Source organism: Saccopteryx leptura, chromosome 9, assembly GCF_036850995.1.
Source record: "Saccopteryx leptura isolate mSacLep1 chromosome 9, mSacLep1_pri_phased_curated, whole genome shotgun sequence".
NCBI classification, from domain to species: Eukaryota; Metazoa; Chordata; class Mammalia; order Chiroptera; family Emballonuridae; genus Saccopteryx; species Saccopteryx leptura.
In genome coordinates, this window is record NC_089511.1 from 71,304,156 (window position 1) to 71,324,792 (window position 20,637).

The following is a 20,637-nucleotide window of genomic DNA, read 5'->3' on the forward strand; positions in this document are numbered from 1 at the left end:
AAAAATGTATTGTATTGTATTCCGCTGTCTTTATAGTGGAAACACCATAACTAAATATTTGCTGTCTGTATATAGATTAAAGGAGGAATATGGCAAATGCTGAAAAGCCATGATAATGGCATATAATTCTAGTCTTTGAGCTGATTTAAAGTTGACTGTTTCAGTCTAAAGTTGTCCATTGATTTGCAAGAGCGATTTGCCATTTAGTGGAAGTTTCCCAGAGCCATTGTTGTTGATCCTTTGAAAGAAGGAACAACAATAATTTTGAGGCTCAAAACCTATAAGCTGTAAGGGTCGCCTATGCCCCTTGATAGTCCAGGAAGCAACAAGATCAAAATATGGAAGTGTATTCCATGGGCTATTAAGATGGTTCAATGTGCCCAAGCTGTAGCTGCTCTTGTGCTAATTGAGCAGCTGCCCTAAGTTTCTCTTGAGAAAGGGGCCGTGGGTCTACCGATACAGGATTATCTGATTTCCAGATAATTGGGTCTGCACAATGCATTATTGAGGCAGCAGGAGCTACCAAGGCCACTATGTAAAATATTGATATTCTAATCCACACCCTTTGGTATTGGGTGCTACTTCTATGGGGGTGAGAATTCCTCGCTGTTCTTTCCCTAGTCCCTTGGTGGGCAAAAATCCCCGATTAAGCATCTGAGTATTGACTAAACCATTAGAACTGACAAAATCCAGAATGACCTTCTTAATCTTACCAATTTAATAAGGTTTAAAGAAAACTAGAACTTTGTTGAGGGGTTTTACTCTGCCCTATACCTTATAATTCTGTGGCTGCTGCATGAGTGGGCCAGGAAGGAGGCCAATGTAACTTAGCAATAACAGATACATCAGCTCTAGTATCTAAAAGTCCTTTAAATTTATGCTCATGTATTGTTAGTTCCATTTCAGGGCGTTCTTGACCTATTTATTTTTTAAATCCAATTGGCAAAATCAGAGTAGCCAAATCACCAATTTGCTTGGGGCCCCTTTTGCAGGATGTGGCCTGAGAAGCAGAATTAGCATCTTTATACTATTCTTCTAACTGCCTGAATTAGCCGTGAGACAAATTCTTTTTTTTTTTTTTTTGATTAATTTTAATGGGGTGACATTGATAAAATTGTCTTCCGTCACCTTCTAACTAATTTTCTTTGTGCCCCTCCCCTCCCCCAACCCCCTCCCTCTCCTCCCCCCCACCCTGTAACCCCCACACTCTTGTCCATGTCTCTGAGTCTCACTTTTATGTCCCACCTATGTATGGAATCATATAGTTTTTAGTTTTTTCTGATTTACTTATTTTGCTCAGTATAATGTTATCAAGGTCCATCTATGTTGTTGTAAATGATCCGATGTCATCATTTCTTATGGCTGAGTAGTATTCCATAGTATATATATACCAAAGCTTTTTAATCCACTCATCTCTGACGGACACTTGGGCTGTTTCCAGATCTTCGCTATTGTGAACAATGCTGCCATAAACATGGGGGTGCATTTCTTCTTTTCAAACAGTGCTATCATGTTCTTGAGGTATATTCCTAACAGTGGTATAGCTGGGTCAAAAGGCAGTTTGATTTTTAATTTCTTGAGGAATCTCCATACTGTTTTCCACAGTGGCTGCACCAGTCTGCATTCCCACCAGCAGTGCAGGAGGGTTCCCTTTTCTCCACATCCTCGCCAGCACTTATTCTGTGTTGCTTTGTTGATGAGCGCCATTCTGACTGGTGTGAGGTGATATCTCATTGTGGTTTTAATTTGCATTTCTCTAATGATTAGTGATGTTGAGCATTTTTTCATATGCCTGTTGGCCATCTGTATGTCCTCTTTGGAGAAGTGTCTATTCATTTCTTTTGCCCATTTTTGGATTGGATTGTTTGTCTTTCTTCCTGGTATTAAGTTTTATAAGTTCTTCATAAATTTTGGTTATTAACCCCTTATCAGATGCATTGTCAAATATATTCTCCCATTGTGTAGTTTGTCTTTTTATTCTGTTCTTATTGTTGTTAGCTGTGCAGAAGCTTTTTAGTTGGATAAGGTCCCATTTGTTTATCCTGTCTTTTGTTTCACTTGCCTGTGGAGACAAATCGGCAAATATATTGCTGCGACAGATGTCAGAGAGCTTACTGCCTATGTTTTCTTCTAAGATGTTTATGGTTTTACGGCTTACATTTAAGTCTTTATCCAATTTGAGTTTCTTTTTGTGAATGGTGTAAGTTGGTGGTCTAGTTTCATTTATTTGCAGGTAGCTGTCCAATTTTCCCAACACCATTTGTTGAAGAGGCTGCCTTTACTCTTACCTCCTTTGTCAAATATCAGTTGTCCATAAAGGTGTGGGTTTATTTCTGGGTTCTCACTTCTGTTCCATTGATCTATATGCCTGTTCTTATGCCAGTGCCAGGCTGTTTTGAGTACAATGGCCTTATAGTATAACTTGGTATCCGGAAGTGTGATACCTCCCACTTTATGCTTCCTTTTCAAGATTGCTGAGGCTATTTGTGATCTCTTTTGGTTCCATATAAATTTTTGGAATATGTGTTCTATATATTTGAAGTAAGTCATTGGTATTTTAATTGGTATTGCATTGAATTTACAAATTGTTTTGGGTAATATAGACATTTTAATGATGTTTATTCTTCCTAACCATGAGCACAGTATATACTTCCACTTGTTTGTATCTTCCCTGATTTCTTTTATCAATGTTTTATAATTTTTCTGAGTACAAGTCTTTAATCTCACTGGTTAAATTTATTCCTAGGTACTTTATTTTTGGGGGTGCAGTGGTAAAGGGGATTGATTCCTTAATTTCTCTTTCGGACAGTTCATTGTTAGTGTGATTTCTGAGTATTAATTTTATATCCTGCCACCTTGCTGAATTCATTTATCAGGTCTAGTAGTTTTTTGACTGAGACTTTAGGGTTTTCTATATACAATATCATATCATCTGCAAATAATGATAGTTTTACTTCTTCTTTTCCAATTTGGATACCTTTTATTTCTTTTTCTTGTCTGATTGCTGTGGCTAGGACTTCCAGAACTATGTTGAATAAGAGTGGTGAAAGGGGGCACCCCTGCCTTGTTCCTGATCTTAAGGGGATTGCATTTAATTTTGCCCATTGAGTATGATGTTGGCTGTGGGTTTGTCATAGATGGCCTTTATCATGTTGAGGTATATTCCCTGTATTCCCACTTTGCTGAGAGTTTTGGTCATGAATGGGTGCTGGATCTTATCAAATGCTTTTTCTGCATCTATTAAAATTATCATGTAGTTTTTCTATTTCCTTTTGTTTATGTGATGAATCACATTGATTGATTTGCAAATATTGTACCAGCCTTGCCTCCCAAGAATAAATCCCACTTGATCATGGTGTATGATTTTTTTATATATATTGCTGGATCCGGTTTGCTAATATTTTGTTGAGGATTTTAGCATCTAAATTCATCAGGGATATTGGCCTATAATTTTCTTCTTTGTGTTGTCTTTGCCTGGTTTTGGAATCAGAATTATGCTTGCCTCATAAAAGGAGCTTGGAAATCTTCCAATCTGACTTTGGGTGATGGGTATGCAACAGAATTGAATGACAAGATAACCTGGACATGTTTCCTTTGAATATATGTACCCTGATTTATTGATGTAACCCAAATAAAATTAATAAAAATTTATTTCTAAAAAATAAAAATAAAAAAACAATAAAAGGAGCTTGGAAGTCTTTCTTCCTCTTAAAATTTTTGAAATAGCTTGAGAAGGATAGGAGTTAGTTCTTCTTTGAATATTTGGTAGAATTCACTTGTGAAGCCATCAGGCCCAGGACTTTTTTTTGGGGGGGGGGGTGATTTTTGATAACTGTTTCAATCTCATTTGTTGTAATTGGTCTGTTTAGGTTTTCTGATTCTTCTGGATTAATTTTTGGAAGGTTATATGTTTCAAGGAATTTGTCCATTTCATTTAGGTTGTCTAGTTTTTTGGCATACAATACTTCATAGTATTTTCTTACAATATTTTGTATTTCTGTTGTGTCAGTTGTTATTTCTCCACTCTCGTTTCTAATTTTATTTATTTGAGTCCTCTCTCTTTTTTTCTTGGTGAGTCTGGTTAAAGGTTCATTGATCTTGTTTACCTTTTCAAAGAACCAGCTCCTGGTTTCATTGATCCTCTGTATTGTTTCTTTAGCCTCTATGTCATTTATTTCTGCTCTGATCTTTATTATTTCCTTCCTTCTACTAGCCCTGGGCTTTACTTGCTATTCTTTTTCTAGTTCTTTTAGATGTAGGGTCAAGTTGTTTATTTGAGCTTTTTCTAGCTTCTTGAGGTATGCCTGTAATGCTATGAACTTCCCTCTCAGGACTGCTTTTGCTGTGTCCCATAAATTTTGAGTTGATGTATGTTCATTATTGTTTGTTTCTAGAAATCTTTTAATTTCTTCTTTGATCTCATTGTTTACCCATTCGTTATTTAATAACATGCTATTTAGTTTCCAAGTGTTTGAGTATTTTTCAGTTTTTCTGTTGTGGTTGATTTCTAGTTTCATGCCATTGTGATCAGAGAAAGTGCTCAATATGATTTCAATCTTCTTAAAATTGTTGAGACCACTTTTGTGCCCTAACATGTGGTCTATTCTAGAGAATGTACCATGAGCACTCAAAAAGGATGTATATTCTGCTGTTTTAGTGTGAAAGGTTCTGAAGATATCTATTAAATCAAGTTGATCTAGTGTTTCCAATAAGTCTGCTGTTTCTTTGTTAATTTTCTTTCTTGAAGATCTATCTAGTGATGTTAGTGGGGTATTGAAATCCCCTACTATTATAGTATTGCTGTTGATCTCGCCCTTTAAATCCATCAAAGTCTGCTTTATATATTTAGGTGCTCCTATATTAGGTGTGTAGATATTTATAATGGTTATATCTTCCTGTTGGATTGCTCCCTTTATCATTACATAGTGACCTTCTTTATCTCTAACTATAGTCTTTATTTTAAAGTCCAATTTGTCTGATATAAGTATTTCTATCCCAGCTTTTTTTTCATTTCCATTTGCGTGAAATTTTTTTTTCCATCTTTTATCTACAGTCTATGTGCATCTTTTGTTTTAAGGTGTGTCTCTTGTAGACAGCATATGTATGGGTCCTGTTTTCTTATCCATGCAGCTACCCTATGTCTTTTGATCGGATCATTTAATCCATTTACATTTAAGGTTATTATTGATATGTAATTGTTTATTGCCATTTTATTTTTTAAAACTGTATTCCTCTTTTGCCATATTCTTTTTCTCCTTTGATCTGTTTACAACAGGCCCCTTAGCATTTCTTGCAGCCTTGGTTTGGTTGTAGTGAGTTTCTTGAGGTTTTTTTTGTATGGAAAGCTTTTTATTTCTCCTTCAATTTTAAATGATAGCCTTGCTGGATAGAGTAGTCTTGGTTGTAGGCTCTTGTTCTGCATTACTTTGAATATTTCTTGCCATTCTCTTCTGGCCTCAAGTGTTTCGGTTGAGAAGTCGGAAGTCATCCTTATGGGGGCTCCTTTGTAAGTGATAGCCTTTTTTTCTCTAGCAGCATTTAATATTTTTTCTTTATCACTTAGCTTTGGTATTTTAATTATGATGTGTCTTGGTGTTGATTTCTTTGGTTTCTCTTTAATGGAGTTCTCTGTGCTTCTTGAACATGTGAGATGTTTTCCTGCCTTAATTGAGGGAAGTTTTCAGCTATGATATTCTTGAACAAAGTCTCTATCCCTTGTTCTTTCTCTTCTTCTTCAGGAACCCCTATGATGCAGATGTTATTTCTGTTCATGTTGTCACAGAGCTCTCTTAGAGTTTCCTCAGACTTTTTGAGTCTCTTTTCTTTTTCTGCTCTGCTTCCATGCCTTTATTTATTGTGTCCTCTAACTCACTGATTTGATTCTCAGCTTCATCCATCTTGCTTTTAATTCCTTCCATTGTGTTCTTCATTTCTGATATTGTATTTGTCATTTCTGACTGATTCTTTTTTATTATTTCAATGTACTTTTTTATATTTGCTATCTCTTTATTTAGGTGTTCGTAATGACCATCTATTGTAGTTCTAATATCTTTGACCATCCTAACAATCATTATTTTAAACTCTGCATCTGGTAATTTGGTTATATCTGATTCATTCAGGTCTTTTTCTGGGGATTTCTCTTGATTCATTTGTGTTGCATTTCTCTGCCTTCTCATTTTCTCTGTGTAAAGAAAGGTTTTGGTCACTGGAGTCCACTGGGTGTGGCCTCTGTTCCCTAGGTGTGGTCTGTCTGCAGGCCCACCACCCCCTCTGCTGTTGCTGCCTAGGGCATTTTTGTATGGGCGTTGCCGGTGCCTGCCCACTGGGGCTGTTGCTGTGGTTTCCACCTCTCCTTCATGGGAGTGGCTGTGATCATGTGCTCGGGTGAAGAAGCCTTGGTGGCCTTGGCCTTTGCCCCACCCCCGTGGGTGGCATTATGCTCGGCACTGAGGGCAGTGGTGAGTACCTTTGCTCAGCTGCGGGTCTCTGCCTGTTTCCGGGCTTTCACCCCACCCTTGTAGGGAGAGCCCGCTCGTGGGACGGCTGCAAGCCTTGGCTCCACAGGCCATGTGGGACTGCATGCCCATGCTCAGTAGCGGGACTCTGCCTGTTCTGGGTTTTTGGCTCTACCCCTGTGAGAGGAGCCGGCTCCCAAGTCAAGCCACTAGACTCGGTTCTGTGGGTGGGGCAAGGCTGTGCTCCTGTGCTCTTGCTCAAGGGCTGGTCTCCACCCCTACCGGGGTTCTCGCCCTTCTCCCCGCAGGCTGGATTACAGGCTGCCGGCAGCAGGGCTTGACCGCTTTTGCACGCCCTCTCCTCCCCAGCCGGGCAAGTCTGAGCTCACACCTGGGCCCAGTGGTGTCCAGCCGGCTTCTGCCCTTGCTGACAGAACCGTGCTTCCATGTCCCACTGCCGCCTGCCATCTGGCAAGCCCTCAGCCGTGTGGGTACGGGCGCTGCAGCTTAGACCCTAATACTCACTGCTGTAGTCCTGAAAGCTCTCTCCTTCTAAGTGACTCTGCTCTGAGTGCCATGGGAGAGCTTGTTTGGCTGGTGTCCTGCTTCCATTTGCTGGTATTGCTGTTTCCAGGGGAAATATTTGCTTCAGATTTGGGGAGTGACTCATCCCAGGGGTTAGGGTGTCTGTCTCCCAAAATGTTTCTCCCTGTGCCTCCTAGATTACACTCTCTTCCTGCTACTCTGGTACTCTCCGCTTTCCCCATCCCCCAGAGCCCGGGGTGAGTGGTTGTGAGAGAGGTGTTCTGTGTGGTCCCTTTAAGAAGAATCCTGGGTCTGAGAAATCAGTCTCTTTCTCACAAACAGTATCCTGACTTGTTTCCAGCTAAATACTGTCCATACGCCTCTTCTAGGCTCTGGGACTGCAGGCTAGGGCTTTGTTCCTGGGACTCAGGACCCTCCCCTCTCTGCTAAACTCAGTTCCTGCCACGCAAGTCTCTCCCGGCTGCCGTTCACTCCGGGGAGCTGGGCAGCCTTCTCCACATTTCTGCTTTTCCTACCAGTCTCGGTGTGGCTTCTTCAGTGTTCCTTGGTTGAAAAGTCCTCTTAGTTTAGTCCAAAGTTGGTTTTTCCAGATGATAGTTCTTAAAATTATTTTGTAATCCACTTTGGTTCTGGGAGGTGGATGTTGGTATGTCCGCCTACTCCTGCGCCATCTTGTCATTTTTCAACAGTGACTATTATTATTACACCCTTGTAATGCTGGTGGCCAAGGCCAGGCTGGTTCACATTGGATTTGGGCAGATGGCAAAGAAAATTCAGAGCCAGAAAGTGTTGGGCCATTCCATTTAATAAAGTCTCACAATGGCAGACAAGCACACAGTCAAAGGAAACCGCCTCTCAGGCAAACAAACAGCAGAATGGCCCCTCACAGTGGCAGAAAGGCAATCCACCATTGGCAATCCCCCTGAGTTCAAGCACCCATAGCTTTATATAGACCATACACATGTGGCACTGCCATACACTCACCAATCAGGCAAAGTGCTTGCAGCTGGTAAACCAGCAAGCAAGCCTAACACAGCTGCCTCACAACTCTTAATTTATATTTGAGGAAACTGGGATTCAGGGCTGCTAACCACCTGGCTCAAGGTCACATAGCTAGCAAATTGCAAGGACCAGCCTTGAACCCAATTTTGTCTTGCTCCAGTAAGCCATGTAAATAAGCAGCTAGAAACCCTCACTGAGCATTAAAACCTCCTGAAGCACTTTAAGAGATACCTGTGCCCAGTTCTCCTAGCTAAAGATTCCAATATAATTAGTATGGGAAGGTCATGTCACAATTTAGGGATTGAACCTGTACTAGAATACAGGCCTAGAACTGACTCCCAGCCAAGTGCTCTTTCCGCTTCACCAAACAGTGTCTCGCCCTTCCACCTGGCCACCCTTTCCCTGCCTGACAGCACCTTCTACCTCTCCCATGGCCTATCTTATGCCTTGGTGTCTCAATCAAAGTAGACTTTGGCCTACTGGTTTCATAACATTACACACTTAAGAAATTGCCAGAAAGCATGTAGTACTGGCTACAATGAAATATCAGTTAATGGATGGAGTCGGATTCTGGGGCAAACCAGAAAGGGTTCCTGGAGGAGATAAGAAATTGAAAAATATTGCAAACACCATGGGAAGAGGTTGCATATTCACAAATCATTAACCATGATTACAAAATGAAGATCAGTGAAAGAGGGACTTCTCCCAATTGCCCAGCTAGTCAGTAGCCTTCCAGAGACAGGAACCCAGTCCCATCACCCCAGCTGCCTACATCACTGGGTTATAAAAGATTGTGTTTGATAAAAGCAGAGATGCAACAAGTTAGGATAAGGACATTTGATTCTAGAAAGGACAGAGCAGACTCAACACCATAGTAGAGTGAGGAGACCCCTTGGTTTCTCCTCTTAAAATTACAACAAGTCAGATAACTATAATTCAACAGAGGCTTCCTTGCTCAACAAACAAACATGTTTGAGAGATCCACGCTTCAAGACATCTGAAGGTGGACATATCAGAAGAAGCAGGGAAGGCTAGGTGGAGGGAAAAAGATGGTGATGGGGGCTACAGGTACCATCCGGCACCCACCATGGCCCCAGCTAATGTGGTAGGAAGGAAGTAGTTGAGTTGCAGCTCACATTTGGCATCACAGAGGGCCAAAAGCAATGTTTCTGCTTCAGTAGCCAGCTCCACTTGCAGCTAAACCTAGGCAGAGATATGGCACAGCATTCTGGCAGCAGCGGCAGATTAGGACCCATTGTTACTTGTAGGAAGGCAAAGCTACAGACTCTCAAACCCGCCTCCCCCTGCCCACCCTGCTCCACCCACTGTGGTATGACCTGGTAGAGGAAGCAGAGATACCTCAAATAGTACAGTGTGGCTGGTAGCTTCTGGTGACAAGGAGGCAGAACAAAAAACTCACAATCTGGCCCTGGCCAGTTGGCTCAGTGGTAGAGCACCAACCCAGCATGTGGAAGTCCGAGGTTCGATTCCCAGCCAGGGCACACAGGAGAAGGGCCCATCTGCTTCTCCACCCTTCCCCTTCTCCTTTCTATCTCTCTCTTCCCCTCCCGCAGCCAAGGCTCCATTGGAGCGAAGCTGGCCCAGGCATTGAGGATTTCTCCATAGCCTCCACCTCTGGCACTTGAATGGCTCCAGTTGCAACCAGAGCAATGCCCCAGACGGGCAGAGCATCGCCCCCTAGCAGGCTTTCTGGGTGGATCCTGGTTGGGCACATGTCAGAGTCTGTCTCTCTGCCTCCCTGCTTCTCACTTCAGAAAAATACAAAAAACAAAAACAGAAAACTCACAATCTCAGAGCCCCAGCACTCCCCACATACCACCATGAGGGTAGTACCTTGAGACTGAGGCCACTCAGACACAAAGGGATGCCCACCTCCTTGAAGAATATATGGCATTTTCCACAACTGAGGCAACACTGCCCCACCATAATTCTGGAGGTGTCAGTAGTGCAGGGAAAAAAAGAATTCACTACCTCAAATGCTCAGGCAGAAAAATAATCCATAAATAACCAAGGTAACAAGGCAGCTCAGAAAGAAAATGAAAATCCTGACCTGTGGTGGCACAGTGGATATATCATTGACCTGGAATGCCACAGTCACCAGTTTGAAACCCAAGGCTTGCCTGGTCAAGGCACATACGAAAAGCAACTATCAAGAGTTGATGTTTCCCACTCCTCACCTTCATCTCGCTCTCTCTCTCTCTCTCTCTCCCCTCTCTAAAATCAATAACTAAAATTAAAAAAAAAGAATAAAGAAAATTAATAGTGTCCAGAAACTAAATTTAAGGACATGAAAGATTGATAAATGACAGAGAATTCAAGATTGCAATATGAAAAAACTCAATGATATACAAGAAAACTCAGAAAGGCAGTTTAATGAGCTCAAAAATAACATCAACAAACAAAGAGTACTTTCCAAAGAGATTCAAACTATAAAAAAGAACAAAAGAACCTGACCAGGCAGAGGCACAGTGGATAGAGTATTGGACTGGGATGCAGAGGACCCAGGTTTGAAACCCGGAGGTCATCAGCTTGAGTGTGGGCTCATCTGGTTCAAGCAAGGCTCACCAGCTTGAGCCCAAGGTCACTGGCTTGAGCAAGGGGTTACTCAATCTGCTGTACCCCCCCCATCAAGGCACATATGAGAAAGCAATCAAGGAACAACTAAGGTGTTACAACAAAGAATGATGCTTCCCATCTTTTTCCCTTCCTGTCTGTCTGTCCCGATCTGTCCCTCTCTCTGTCTCCCTCTCTGTCACACACAAAAAAGACAAACAAACAAACAAAAAAGAGAAACTCTGGAGCTCAACAAATGAGAAGAAAATCTCGACAAATGAGATGAAGAAAGCATCAGAGAACTGGGAACAGAGCAGACCAGATGGAGGAGAGAATTAGTGAGCTCAAAGATAAAAATCTAGTAATGACTCAGGTAGAAGAAGAGAGAATTGAGAGTTTAAGAAAAAAGTGAAAAATCTCTGTGAGAACTATTTGACTCCATTAGAAAGAGCAACATAGAACAGTGGGTATATCAGAAGGAGAAGAGGAGAAGGGAACAGAGAGCCAATTCAAACAATTAATCAATGATAACTCCCCAAACCTATGGAAAGAGCTGGATCCTTAAATTCAAGAAGCTAATGGAACACCTAATATGTCAATGCAAAAAAGACCTTCTCCAAAACACATTGTATTAAAATTTTCAAAATTTAATGACAAAGAAAAAATTTTCAAGGCAGTCAGGGTGAAAAAAAACAAACCTGTAACCTACAAAGGAAATCCCATTTGACTATGATCAGATTTTTTACAGCAGAAATCTTACCAGCCAAGAGAGGGTGGAGTGAAATATTCTAAGTATTGAAAGCGAGAAACCACCAGCCAAAAATAATATATTCAACAAACTTATCTGTTAGATGTGAAATAAAAGCTTTTCCAGACAAACAAAAACTGAGGGAATTTACCACCACAAGACTTGCATTAAAAGAAATGTTGCGAGGAACTCTTCTACCTGAAACAAAAATATGAAAGTATACAAAACTTTGAGGAAGATGACAGACAGACAGAAGTAGGAAATTGCAACTCTATTTCAAAATAGAATATTAGAAACTTAATTATAACATAAGAGTTAAATGGAAAAAAGCATTTTTATAAAAGACTATAACTTCTGCAATTTGGAAATGAACACAGTATAAGAAAGAGTGATTTATGAGCCTGACCAAGCAGTAGCACAGTGAACAGTGCATCAGACTGAGACGCGGAGGTCCCAGGTTCGAGTCCCCAAGGTCGCCGGCTTGAGCACAGGCTCATCCAGCTTGAGCATGGGCTCACCAGCTTGAGCCCAAGGTCACTGGCTTGACCAAGGGGTCACTCACTTTGCTGTAGCCCCCCGGTCAAGGCATGTACGAGAAAGCAATTAATTAACAACTAAGATGCTGCAACAAAGAATTGATGCTTTTTATTTCTCTCCCTTCCTGTCTGTCTGTCCCTATCTGTCCCTCTCTCTGTCTCTCTCTGTGTGTGTCTCTCTTATAAAAAATAAAAAAGGTACAGAGTAGCAAGATGGATTAAAAAACAAGACCCAGGCCTTGGCCAGTTGGCTCAATGGATAGAGCATTGGCCTTCCGGCATGTGTATGTCCAGGTTCAATCCCCAGTCAGGGTACACATGAGAAACAATCATCTACTTCTCTTCCCCTTGCTCTCCCCTTTCTCTCCCTCTTCTCCTCCCTACCAGTGGCTCGGTTGGTCCGAGCATTCGCCCCAGATGGGGGTTGCCAGGAGCATCCTAGACAAGGCACATGTGGGAGTCTCTCTCTCTATTTCCCTTCCTCTAATTTAAAATCAAAACAAAACTAGACCCAACTATATGTTGCCCAGGAGATCCAGGGTCTCAGAAACAAAGACAAAGGCTCAAAGTAGGGGGTGGAAGATGGTACTTTAAGCAAATGGCATTCAGAGAAAAGTGGATATAGCTGTTCTTATATCAGACAAAATAGATTTTAAAATGAAAAAAGTAAACAAGAGATAAGATGTACATTTTATTTATTTATTTATTTATTTATTTTACAGAGACAGAGTCAGAGAGAGGGATAGATAGGGACAGACAGACAGGAACAGAGAGAGATGAGAAGCATCAATCATCAGTTTTTTGTTGTGACACCTTAGTCGTTCATTGATTGATTTCTCATATGTGCCTTGACCGTGGTGCTACAGCAGACTGAGTAACCCTTGCTCAAGCCAGCGACCTTGGGGCCAAGCTGGCAAGCTTTTGCTCAAACCAGATGAGCCCACGCTCAAACTGGCGACCTCAGGGTCTCGAACCTGGGTCCTCCGCATCCCAGTCCGACACTCCACCCACTGCGTCACTGCCTGGTCAGGCAAAAATGTACATTTTATAAGGGGACAATTCATTAAGACATAACACCTCAATATATACAGGGGTGGCCCTGGCCGGTTGGCTCAGCGGTAGAGCGTCGGCCTAGCGTGCGGAGGACCCGGGTTCGATTCCCGGCCAGGGCACACAGGAGAAGCGCCCATTTGCTTCTCCACCCCTCCGCCGCGCTTTCCTCTCTGTCTCTCTCTTCCCCTCCTGCAGCCGAGGCTCCATTGGAGCAAAGATGGCCCGGGCGCTGGGGATGGCTCTGTGGCCTCTGCCTCAGGCGCTGGAGTGGCTCTGGTCACAGCAGAGCGATGCCCAGGAGGGGCAGAGCATTGCCCCCTGGTGGGCAGAGCCTCACCCCTGGTGGGCGTGCCGGGTGGATCCCGGTCGGGCGCATGCAGGAGTCTGTCTGACTGTCTCTCCCCATTTCCAGCTTCAGAAAAATGAAAATTAAAAAAAAAAAAAAATATATATATATATATATATATATACAGGGGTGGGCAAAGGTTGGTTTACAGTTGTTAGTATAAAAAATAATACAATAATTAATAAATAATAATACAAGAATAAATTCTGTTTTGTGTATGAACAACTGTAAACCTACCTTTGCCCACCACTGACCCTGGACATTTCTCTCTAGTTTACGCAGAACATACTCAAAGGTAGACCATATATTGGGGCAAATAAATCTCAATAAAATTAAGACGACTGAAATCATACCAAGCGTATTTCCCACTCAAAAGAGTATGAAACTGAAAATTGACTACAAGAATAGTGTTGCGGGCCCTGGCCAGTTGGCTCAGCATTAGAGTGTTCGCCTGGCATGTGGAAGTCCCGGGTTCGATTCCCGGCCAGGGCACACAAGAGAAGCACCCATCTGCCTCCCTACCCTTCCCCCTCTCCTTTCTCTCTGTCTCTCTCTTCCCCTCCCGCAGCCAAGGCTCCATTGGAGCAAAGTTGGCCCAGGTGCTGAGAATGGCTCCATGACCTCTGCCTCGGGAACTTGAATGGTTCCAATTGCAACAGAGCAATGGCCCAGATGGGCAGAGCATCGTCCCCTGGTGGGCATGCTGGGTGGATCCTGGTGGGGTGCATGCGGGAGTCTATCTGTCTGCCTCTCCTGCTTCTCACTTCAAAAAAATACCAAAAAAATAATAATAATAATGTTGGGAAAACCACAAATATGTGGAGATTAAACATGTTACTGGACAACTATTAGGTTAAAGGAGAAATAAAGAAAAGATCTAAAAATACATAGAGACAAATGAAAATGGCAATCTGACACACCAAAAATTCCTGGGGAGACAGGAAAAGCAGTACACAGAGAGAAGCTGTAGTATTATCGATGTACTTTAAGCAACAAGAAAAATCTCAGAAATGAGAAAGAAGTTACAATGGACCCCACAGAAATACAAAGGATTATATAAGAATATTATAAAAGGCTATATGCTACCAAATTTTATAATCTAGAAGAAATGGAAAAATTCTTAGAAATATATAACCCGCCTAGACTGACCCATGAAGAATCAGAAAACCTAAATAAGCCAATCACTAGTAAATAAATTGAAAGTCATCAAAAACCTCCCAAAAAACAAGTCTAGGACCAGACAGCTTCACTTGTGAATTCTACCAAACATTTAAAGATTTAATATCTTTCTTTCAAACTCTTCCAGGAAATGCTGAGGTCGCTGGTTTGAAACCCTGAGCTTGCCTGGTCAAGGCACATATGGGAGTTGATGCTTCCAGCTCCTCCCCCTTCTCTCTCTCTCTCCTCTCTGTCTCTCTGTCTCTCTCTCCCTCTCTCTCTCCTCTCTAAAAGTGAATAAAATTTAAAAAAAAAAAAAAAAAAAAAACTCTTCCAAAAAATTGAAAAGAGGGAATTCTTCTTAACTCATTTTATAAGGCCAACATTAACCTGATACCAAAACAAGACAAGGACAACACACACACAAAAAAAATTACAGGTCAATATCTTTGATGAACATAGATGCAAAATCCTAAACCAAAAACTAGCAAATCAAATACAATAATATGTTAAAAGGATAATACATCATCATCAAGTGTGTTTTATTCCAGGGAAGCAACTATGATTCAACATATACAAATCAGTCAATGTGATAAACCACATTAATAGGGTAGACGACCTGAATAGACACTTTCCCCAAGGAGAACATACATATGGCCAACAGATATATGAAAAGATACTCAATATCACTAGTTATAAGGAAAATGCAAATCAAAACCATAACAAGGTACCACCTCACAGCTGTTAAGAAGGCTGTTATCAATACAATGAGAAATAAATATTGGAGAGGAGGTGGAGAAAAAGGAACCCTTACATACTGCTGGTGGGAATGTAAGTTGGTGTAGCCACTGGGGAAAACAGTATGGAGGTTCCTCAGAAAACTAAGAATAGTGGTACCATATGACCCAGCCATTCTACTTCTGAGTATCTACCCCAAAATTTTGAAAATACTTATTCTTAAAGATATATGTACCCATATGTTCACTGCAGTATTAGTTGAACAGCCAAGACACAGAAGCAATGTAAAGTGTCCTTCAACAGATAAGATAAAGAAGTGGTATATATACAAAGGAATACTACTCAGCTATAAAAAATGGAATATTGCCATTTACAACGACAAGGATGGAGCTTGAGAGCATCATGTTGAATTAAATAAGTCAGACAGAAAAGGGCAAGTGCTACATAATATCACTCGTACTGGGGATGTTATACAAAAAGCAACAAACAAACCTATAGATACAGACAACAGAATCATGGTCATCAGAGGGAGAAGGGGTGGGGGGAAGACAAAAAGGGTAACAGGGGTCAAATATGTGGTGATGGAAGAAGACTAGAGACCAGACTTGGAGTGGTGAGCACACAATGGAGTATATAGATTTTGCATTATAAAGTTGTACACCTGAATTTTTTTAAATTAAATTAGAGGTGGAGAGGCAGAGACAGACTCTCACATGTGCCCCTACCGGAATCCACCCAGCAAGCCCCCTATCAGGCAGTGCTCTGCCCATCTGGGTCACTGCTCTGTTGCTTGGCATCCAGGCTATTTTAGCACCTGAAGCAAGGGCATGGAACCATCCTCAGTGCCTGGGGCCAACTTTGCTCGAACCATTTGTGCCATGGCTGTGGGAGGGGAAAGGAAGAGGGGAGGGGTAGAGAAGCTGATAGTTGCCTCTCCTGTGTGCCCTGACTGGGAATTGAACCCAGGACTTTCACACACTGGGCCAATGCTCTAACACTGAGCCAACCTGCCAGGGCCACCTGAAATTTATATAATGTTATTATTCAGTGTTATCCCAATAAATTTAATAAAAATAAATAAACAGAAAGGACAGAGCTAAGAAGTGCCTGTATTAGGAAGAGGATAAGGAATTGGGCATGAGGTAAGAAAAAAATAAAATAATATTAATAGCTGGTATTTGGACCCTGTGCCCAGTAGTATGCATCAGGTTTACAATCAGAAGCTCACGGAAGTCTCCCAATCATCCTGAGGGCTATTTTCCATTTTACGGACGACAATTGGAGGCTCAGATTGGTTAAGTAACTTAGTGAAGAGGCTCACTGAGAGGAAGGAGGACTTATTGCAGTTAGGTCAGGGTTTTATTGCTTGCAAAGCCTCCTGGGCCTTTCCATGCTTATGAGAGAATCCGGTGGATTCTGAGGCTTGAAAGACCAGAAGTAGCTGGTGACGGGGTGAAGGTGGGGAGCCAGTAGGGCCTGGCCTGTCAGGGAACTGCAAGGAAGCCATGGAGATGGAGTAACAGAGCAGGGGTACACCCTTACTCCCCTGCCATACTGAACCCATCTGTTAAGCTTGCTCCCCCCACACACACACAGAGTCGTGAGTGGTAGCATCCTGCTGCCCAAAAAACAAGGACTGTCTTCAAGCTCCACATAGGCCCCAGGAATTCCTACTAAACCTCCTTAGGAGCTGCTTCCAAGCCTGCTGAAAGGAGGTCGTGTGTCTTCTGCAGGTTCTCCAATTCTAGCAACCCTGTGTGGCTCAGGATTCAGCCCCACCCACCACAGAGCAGCCCCAGCCTTCCCAGGAGTGGACACAGTGCTGGGCCCAGTGAACCCAGGATAACCCAGTCAGGAACCCGTGCACCTTTCCACTGCAATATCCACCAGTGTGAAAACAAAAGCCGATACAGACATGCCCTGCACCACGTTGCTCATTTAGCATGTGGCATTGTCAAAGGGCCACCCTGCAATGACAGAGGCAGCCACAGGATAAGAGATGTCTCACCCACAAAGGGTCAAGGACCTCGGGCCATCTAAGCTAGTCCCTCTGTGGCTTGGATCGTTCCTCCATGTCCTGACAGGTGGTCATCTCATCTCATCTCATCTCTGCTTACACAGTTCCAGGAAAGAGGAACTGATCATCTCGTACCACCATGGGCAGTTCTGACTATTAGAGAGACAGTCTTTATATCAACCAATGATTTCTTTCCATGAGCTTTGGATATATCCAGTCCAGTGCAGTCAGTCACAATGCATATAAACAAAAAGACACATATTACATTTAATAGAATGTTTGCCTACAGGGAAGGGGGTTTGAAGTGGGGTAGGGGTATAGAAGGGAACAAATAAATAATTAACAAGGGGCTTCACAATAGAGTGAAGTCAGATAGTGCCATGAATAACAGTGCGTGAATAACTCAACGATCTCCATTTGTGTTCCAAACGGAAGAGAAAGACAGAAAGGAAGGATGGATGGATGGAAGGAAGGAAGGAAGGAAGGAAGGAAGGAAGGAAGGAAGGAAGGAAGGAAGGAAGGAAGGAAGGAAAGAGGGAGGGAGGGAAGGAGGGAAAGAAAAAGCCATATAAAGTTTTATTTTATTTGAAACAACTTCTAAATACCCATCAAAAAGAGACTGGTTCTCTCTATTAAGAATCTGTATACATTTATATACATACTTGAGTAAACTGGACACCTTTGGGAGATTTTGACTATTGAACCATGTGGGTGCGATATCTATTCAAACAATTTAAAAAGTTTAGGCATGTGAAAAGGACTAACAAAACCACCTTAATCAACCGTGAGCTCACCATGTCATTGTTGAGTGGGGTGTTCGTGTGCCTGTGTCTGTGCCTGTATGTGTGTGCACGCATGTATATGTGTGTGTCTCAGTGTGTTGGGGAGAAAGATGCACAATTTGTGCTCAGCAGCCCTGAAAGAACTTGGGATTCAGCCATGAGTAAAGGTCCCATCAGGCAGGGCCAGTACACCTGAGGGGAACTGGCTGCTGTGGCTCCACTTTCCTGGCTTCCAGAACCTATAGAAACTACGACTGTGACTCTTCCACCCCAAGTCAGGTAAGTCACTGTGAATGGGGCTCTGGGCTCAGAACCTGCAGGCTCGGACCTCTAGGGGTCCTCATAGCTCTGGAAATCCAGAGTCCCAGGGTCTGCGGAGCCTTATTCTGAAACAGGGAAGAGGGTAGATGACAGAGTCATCTTTCTGACATTTACATTTCTGAGGGTAGATGAATAGGCAGGAATCTAGTGGTCAGGTGGTCTAGTTCTGCTTGCAATTTCCAAAAAATCCCTGCTAAACAGTCAGTCCCTACTGAGACACTCCTAGTGACAGTTTGCTCACTATCTGTGGGACCAAACTGTCTTTTATTCAGAGAACAGCTCAAATAGGTGAATGTTTAGGTCCTTATTCAGACCAAACCTGCCTCCCTACCACTTCTTCCCACTGGTTCTGGTTCTGCCTAAGGGAGCTACCTGGGAGAGTAAGACTGAATGGTGTAGTTGTGAGAATGTGGGACTTGACACTTAGCTGTGTAACTACAGACCCGTCCGTAATCACTCTGAGTATCAGTTTCCTCATTGATAAAGTAGGGATAATAAAAATACATACTTCACGCAATGGATTGTTGTAAGAATTAATTAAGAGAATGCAGGAAGGGCATGTCACACAATGTCTGGAAAAGAAAATGATTAATTCATCACATCTATTATTCTAGTCTAATCCTTTAGCCACAAGACTGTCTTGAGAGCTTAACAATGGCATCCTGGCCACGAGACCAGGGCGGCAATGACTTCAGGGGCAGGTACTCCCACTGCCTCCGTTGCCGACACTCACCAGTGATGAAGTTGTCCGCAAGGGTTGTAGGCATGCAGATGCGCCCACCAGCAGGTCACGGACAGCCAGGTTGAGGATGAACATGTTGGTGATGTGTGCATGTGCTAGTTCTTTTTTTCTAATTAAAAAATTTTTTAAAGATTTTATTCATTTTAAAGAGGGGGGAGAGAGAGGGAGAGAGAGAGAGAAAAGGGGAGAGGAGCAGGAAGCACCAACACCCCTATGTGCCTTGACCAGGCAAGTCCAGGGTTTTGAACCAGCGACTTCAGCGTTCCAACATGTGCTGGTTCTTGAGCGGAATGAAGCTGAGCAGGGTATTGCTTACCATGCAGAGGGGGAAGATGAGCACATGGCTGCCACTAGTGAGGAGTGCTGGTAATAGGAGGAGAAGGTGAAGTTTGCAGCTGAGGTAGCCTCAGCGTGACTCCCAATATGGCTTGGGGGCCAGCTGCTGTTGGGAGACTGCAAGGGCTCCTGTAGGAGCAAAGGGGCATATGGGTCAGGTTTCTAGGCGAAGAAGAGATGACTGACTTCTCACCACAAATGAGAACCTTCTGTGCTCCAAACCCTGAATATGCCCTAGTACCCCGATCATGAGCTCAATTTTTTTTTTTTTTAAGTAAGAGGAGGGGAGATAGTGAGACAGACTCTTCCATTTGCCCCAACTGAAATCCACCCGACAATCCCCGTCTGGGGCCAATGCTCGAATCAACTGAGTTATCCTCTGCACCAGGGCGATGTTCAAACCAATTGAGCCACTGGCTGTGAGAGAGGAAGGGGGAGGGGTAGAAGAAGCATATGGTCGCTTTTCATGTGTGCTCTGACTGGGGATTGAACCCGGGATGTCTGCATGTCAAGCAGATGCTCTATCTTCTGAGCCACGCAGCCAGGGCCTCAACTCCGCTTCAAACTGCATCCAAGGCCCTGGCCAGTTGGCTCAGTGGTAGAGCGTCGGCCTGGCGTGAGGAAGTCCCGGGTTTGATTCTCGGCCAGGGCACACAGGAGAAGTGCCCATCTGCTTCTCCACCCCTCCCCCTCTCCTTCCTCTCTGTCTCTCTCTTCCCCTCCCACAGCCGAGGCTCCACTGGAGCAGGGATGGCCCGGGCACTGAGGGTGGCCCCATGGCCTCTGCCTCAAGTGCTAGAGTGGCTCTGGTCGCAACAGAGCGACGCCCCGGATGGGCAGAGCCTCGCCCCTGGTGGGCATGCCAGATGAATCCCGGTCGGGAGCATGCAGGAGTCTGTCTGACTGCCTCCCCATTTCCAGCTTCAGAAAAATACAAAAAAAAACCAAAAAAACTGCATCTAAGACTTCCAACCCACAGCCACTCAAACCCTGATTTCACACCTGTGGCCCTGTCCTTCCCGCTACTCATTTCCCAATGTCAGCTATTCATTTGTGAACAATCCCCTTCTGCCCCATCTATGCTCCATCCTTCTCAGCCCTGCACTCTGCCCCAGAGGCTGACCTATAAGGACTCCATTTCCCAGGTTGCCTTGCCCTCTGATTTCTGACTGGGTTCAGCCAATGGAAAGCACCAACGGAGACAGAAGGGCTGGAGAAGACAGAAGGTAGAGAGTACTGTCTCCTGACTTCCTCCCTGCCTGGCCCATTTCTGCCTGTGGCGC

General features: G+C 43.3%; 1 protein-coding gene across 1 annotated transcript in view; it reads right to left on the reverse strand.

The window, feature by feature from the left end:
• NPFFR1 (neuropeptide FF receptor 1) overlaps nucleotides 1–19,604 on the reverse strand; it is a 28,420-nt gene extending 8,816 nt beyond the window's left edge. The window contains 6 exon segments of the mRNA XM_066350231.1: nucleotides 17,024–17,123; nucleotides 19,010–19,051; nucleotides 19,054–19,113; nucleotides 19,274–19,357; nucleotides 19,360–19,516; nucleotides 19,596–19,604. Coding sequence (XP_066206328.1) covers nucleotides 17,024–17,123; nucleotides 19,010–19,051; nucleotides 19,054–19,113; nucleotides 19,274–19,357; nucleotides 19,360–19,516; nucleotides 19,596–19,604 — 452 coding nt within the window.
• Between the last annotated feature and the right edge of the window lie 1,033 nt (nucleotides 19,605–20,637).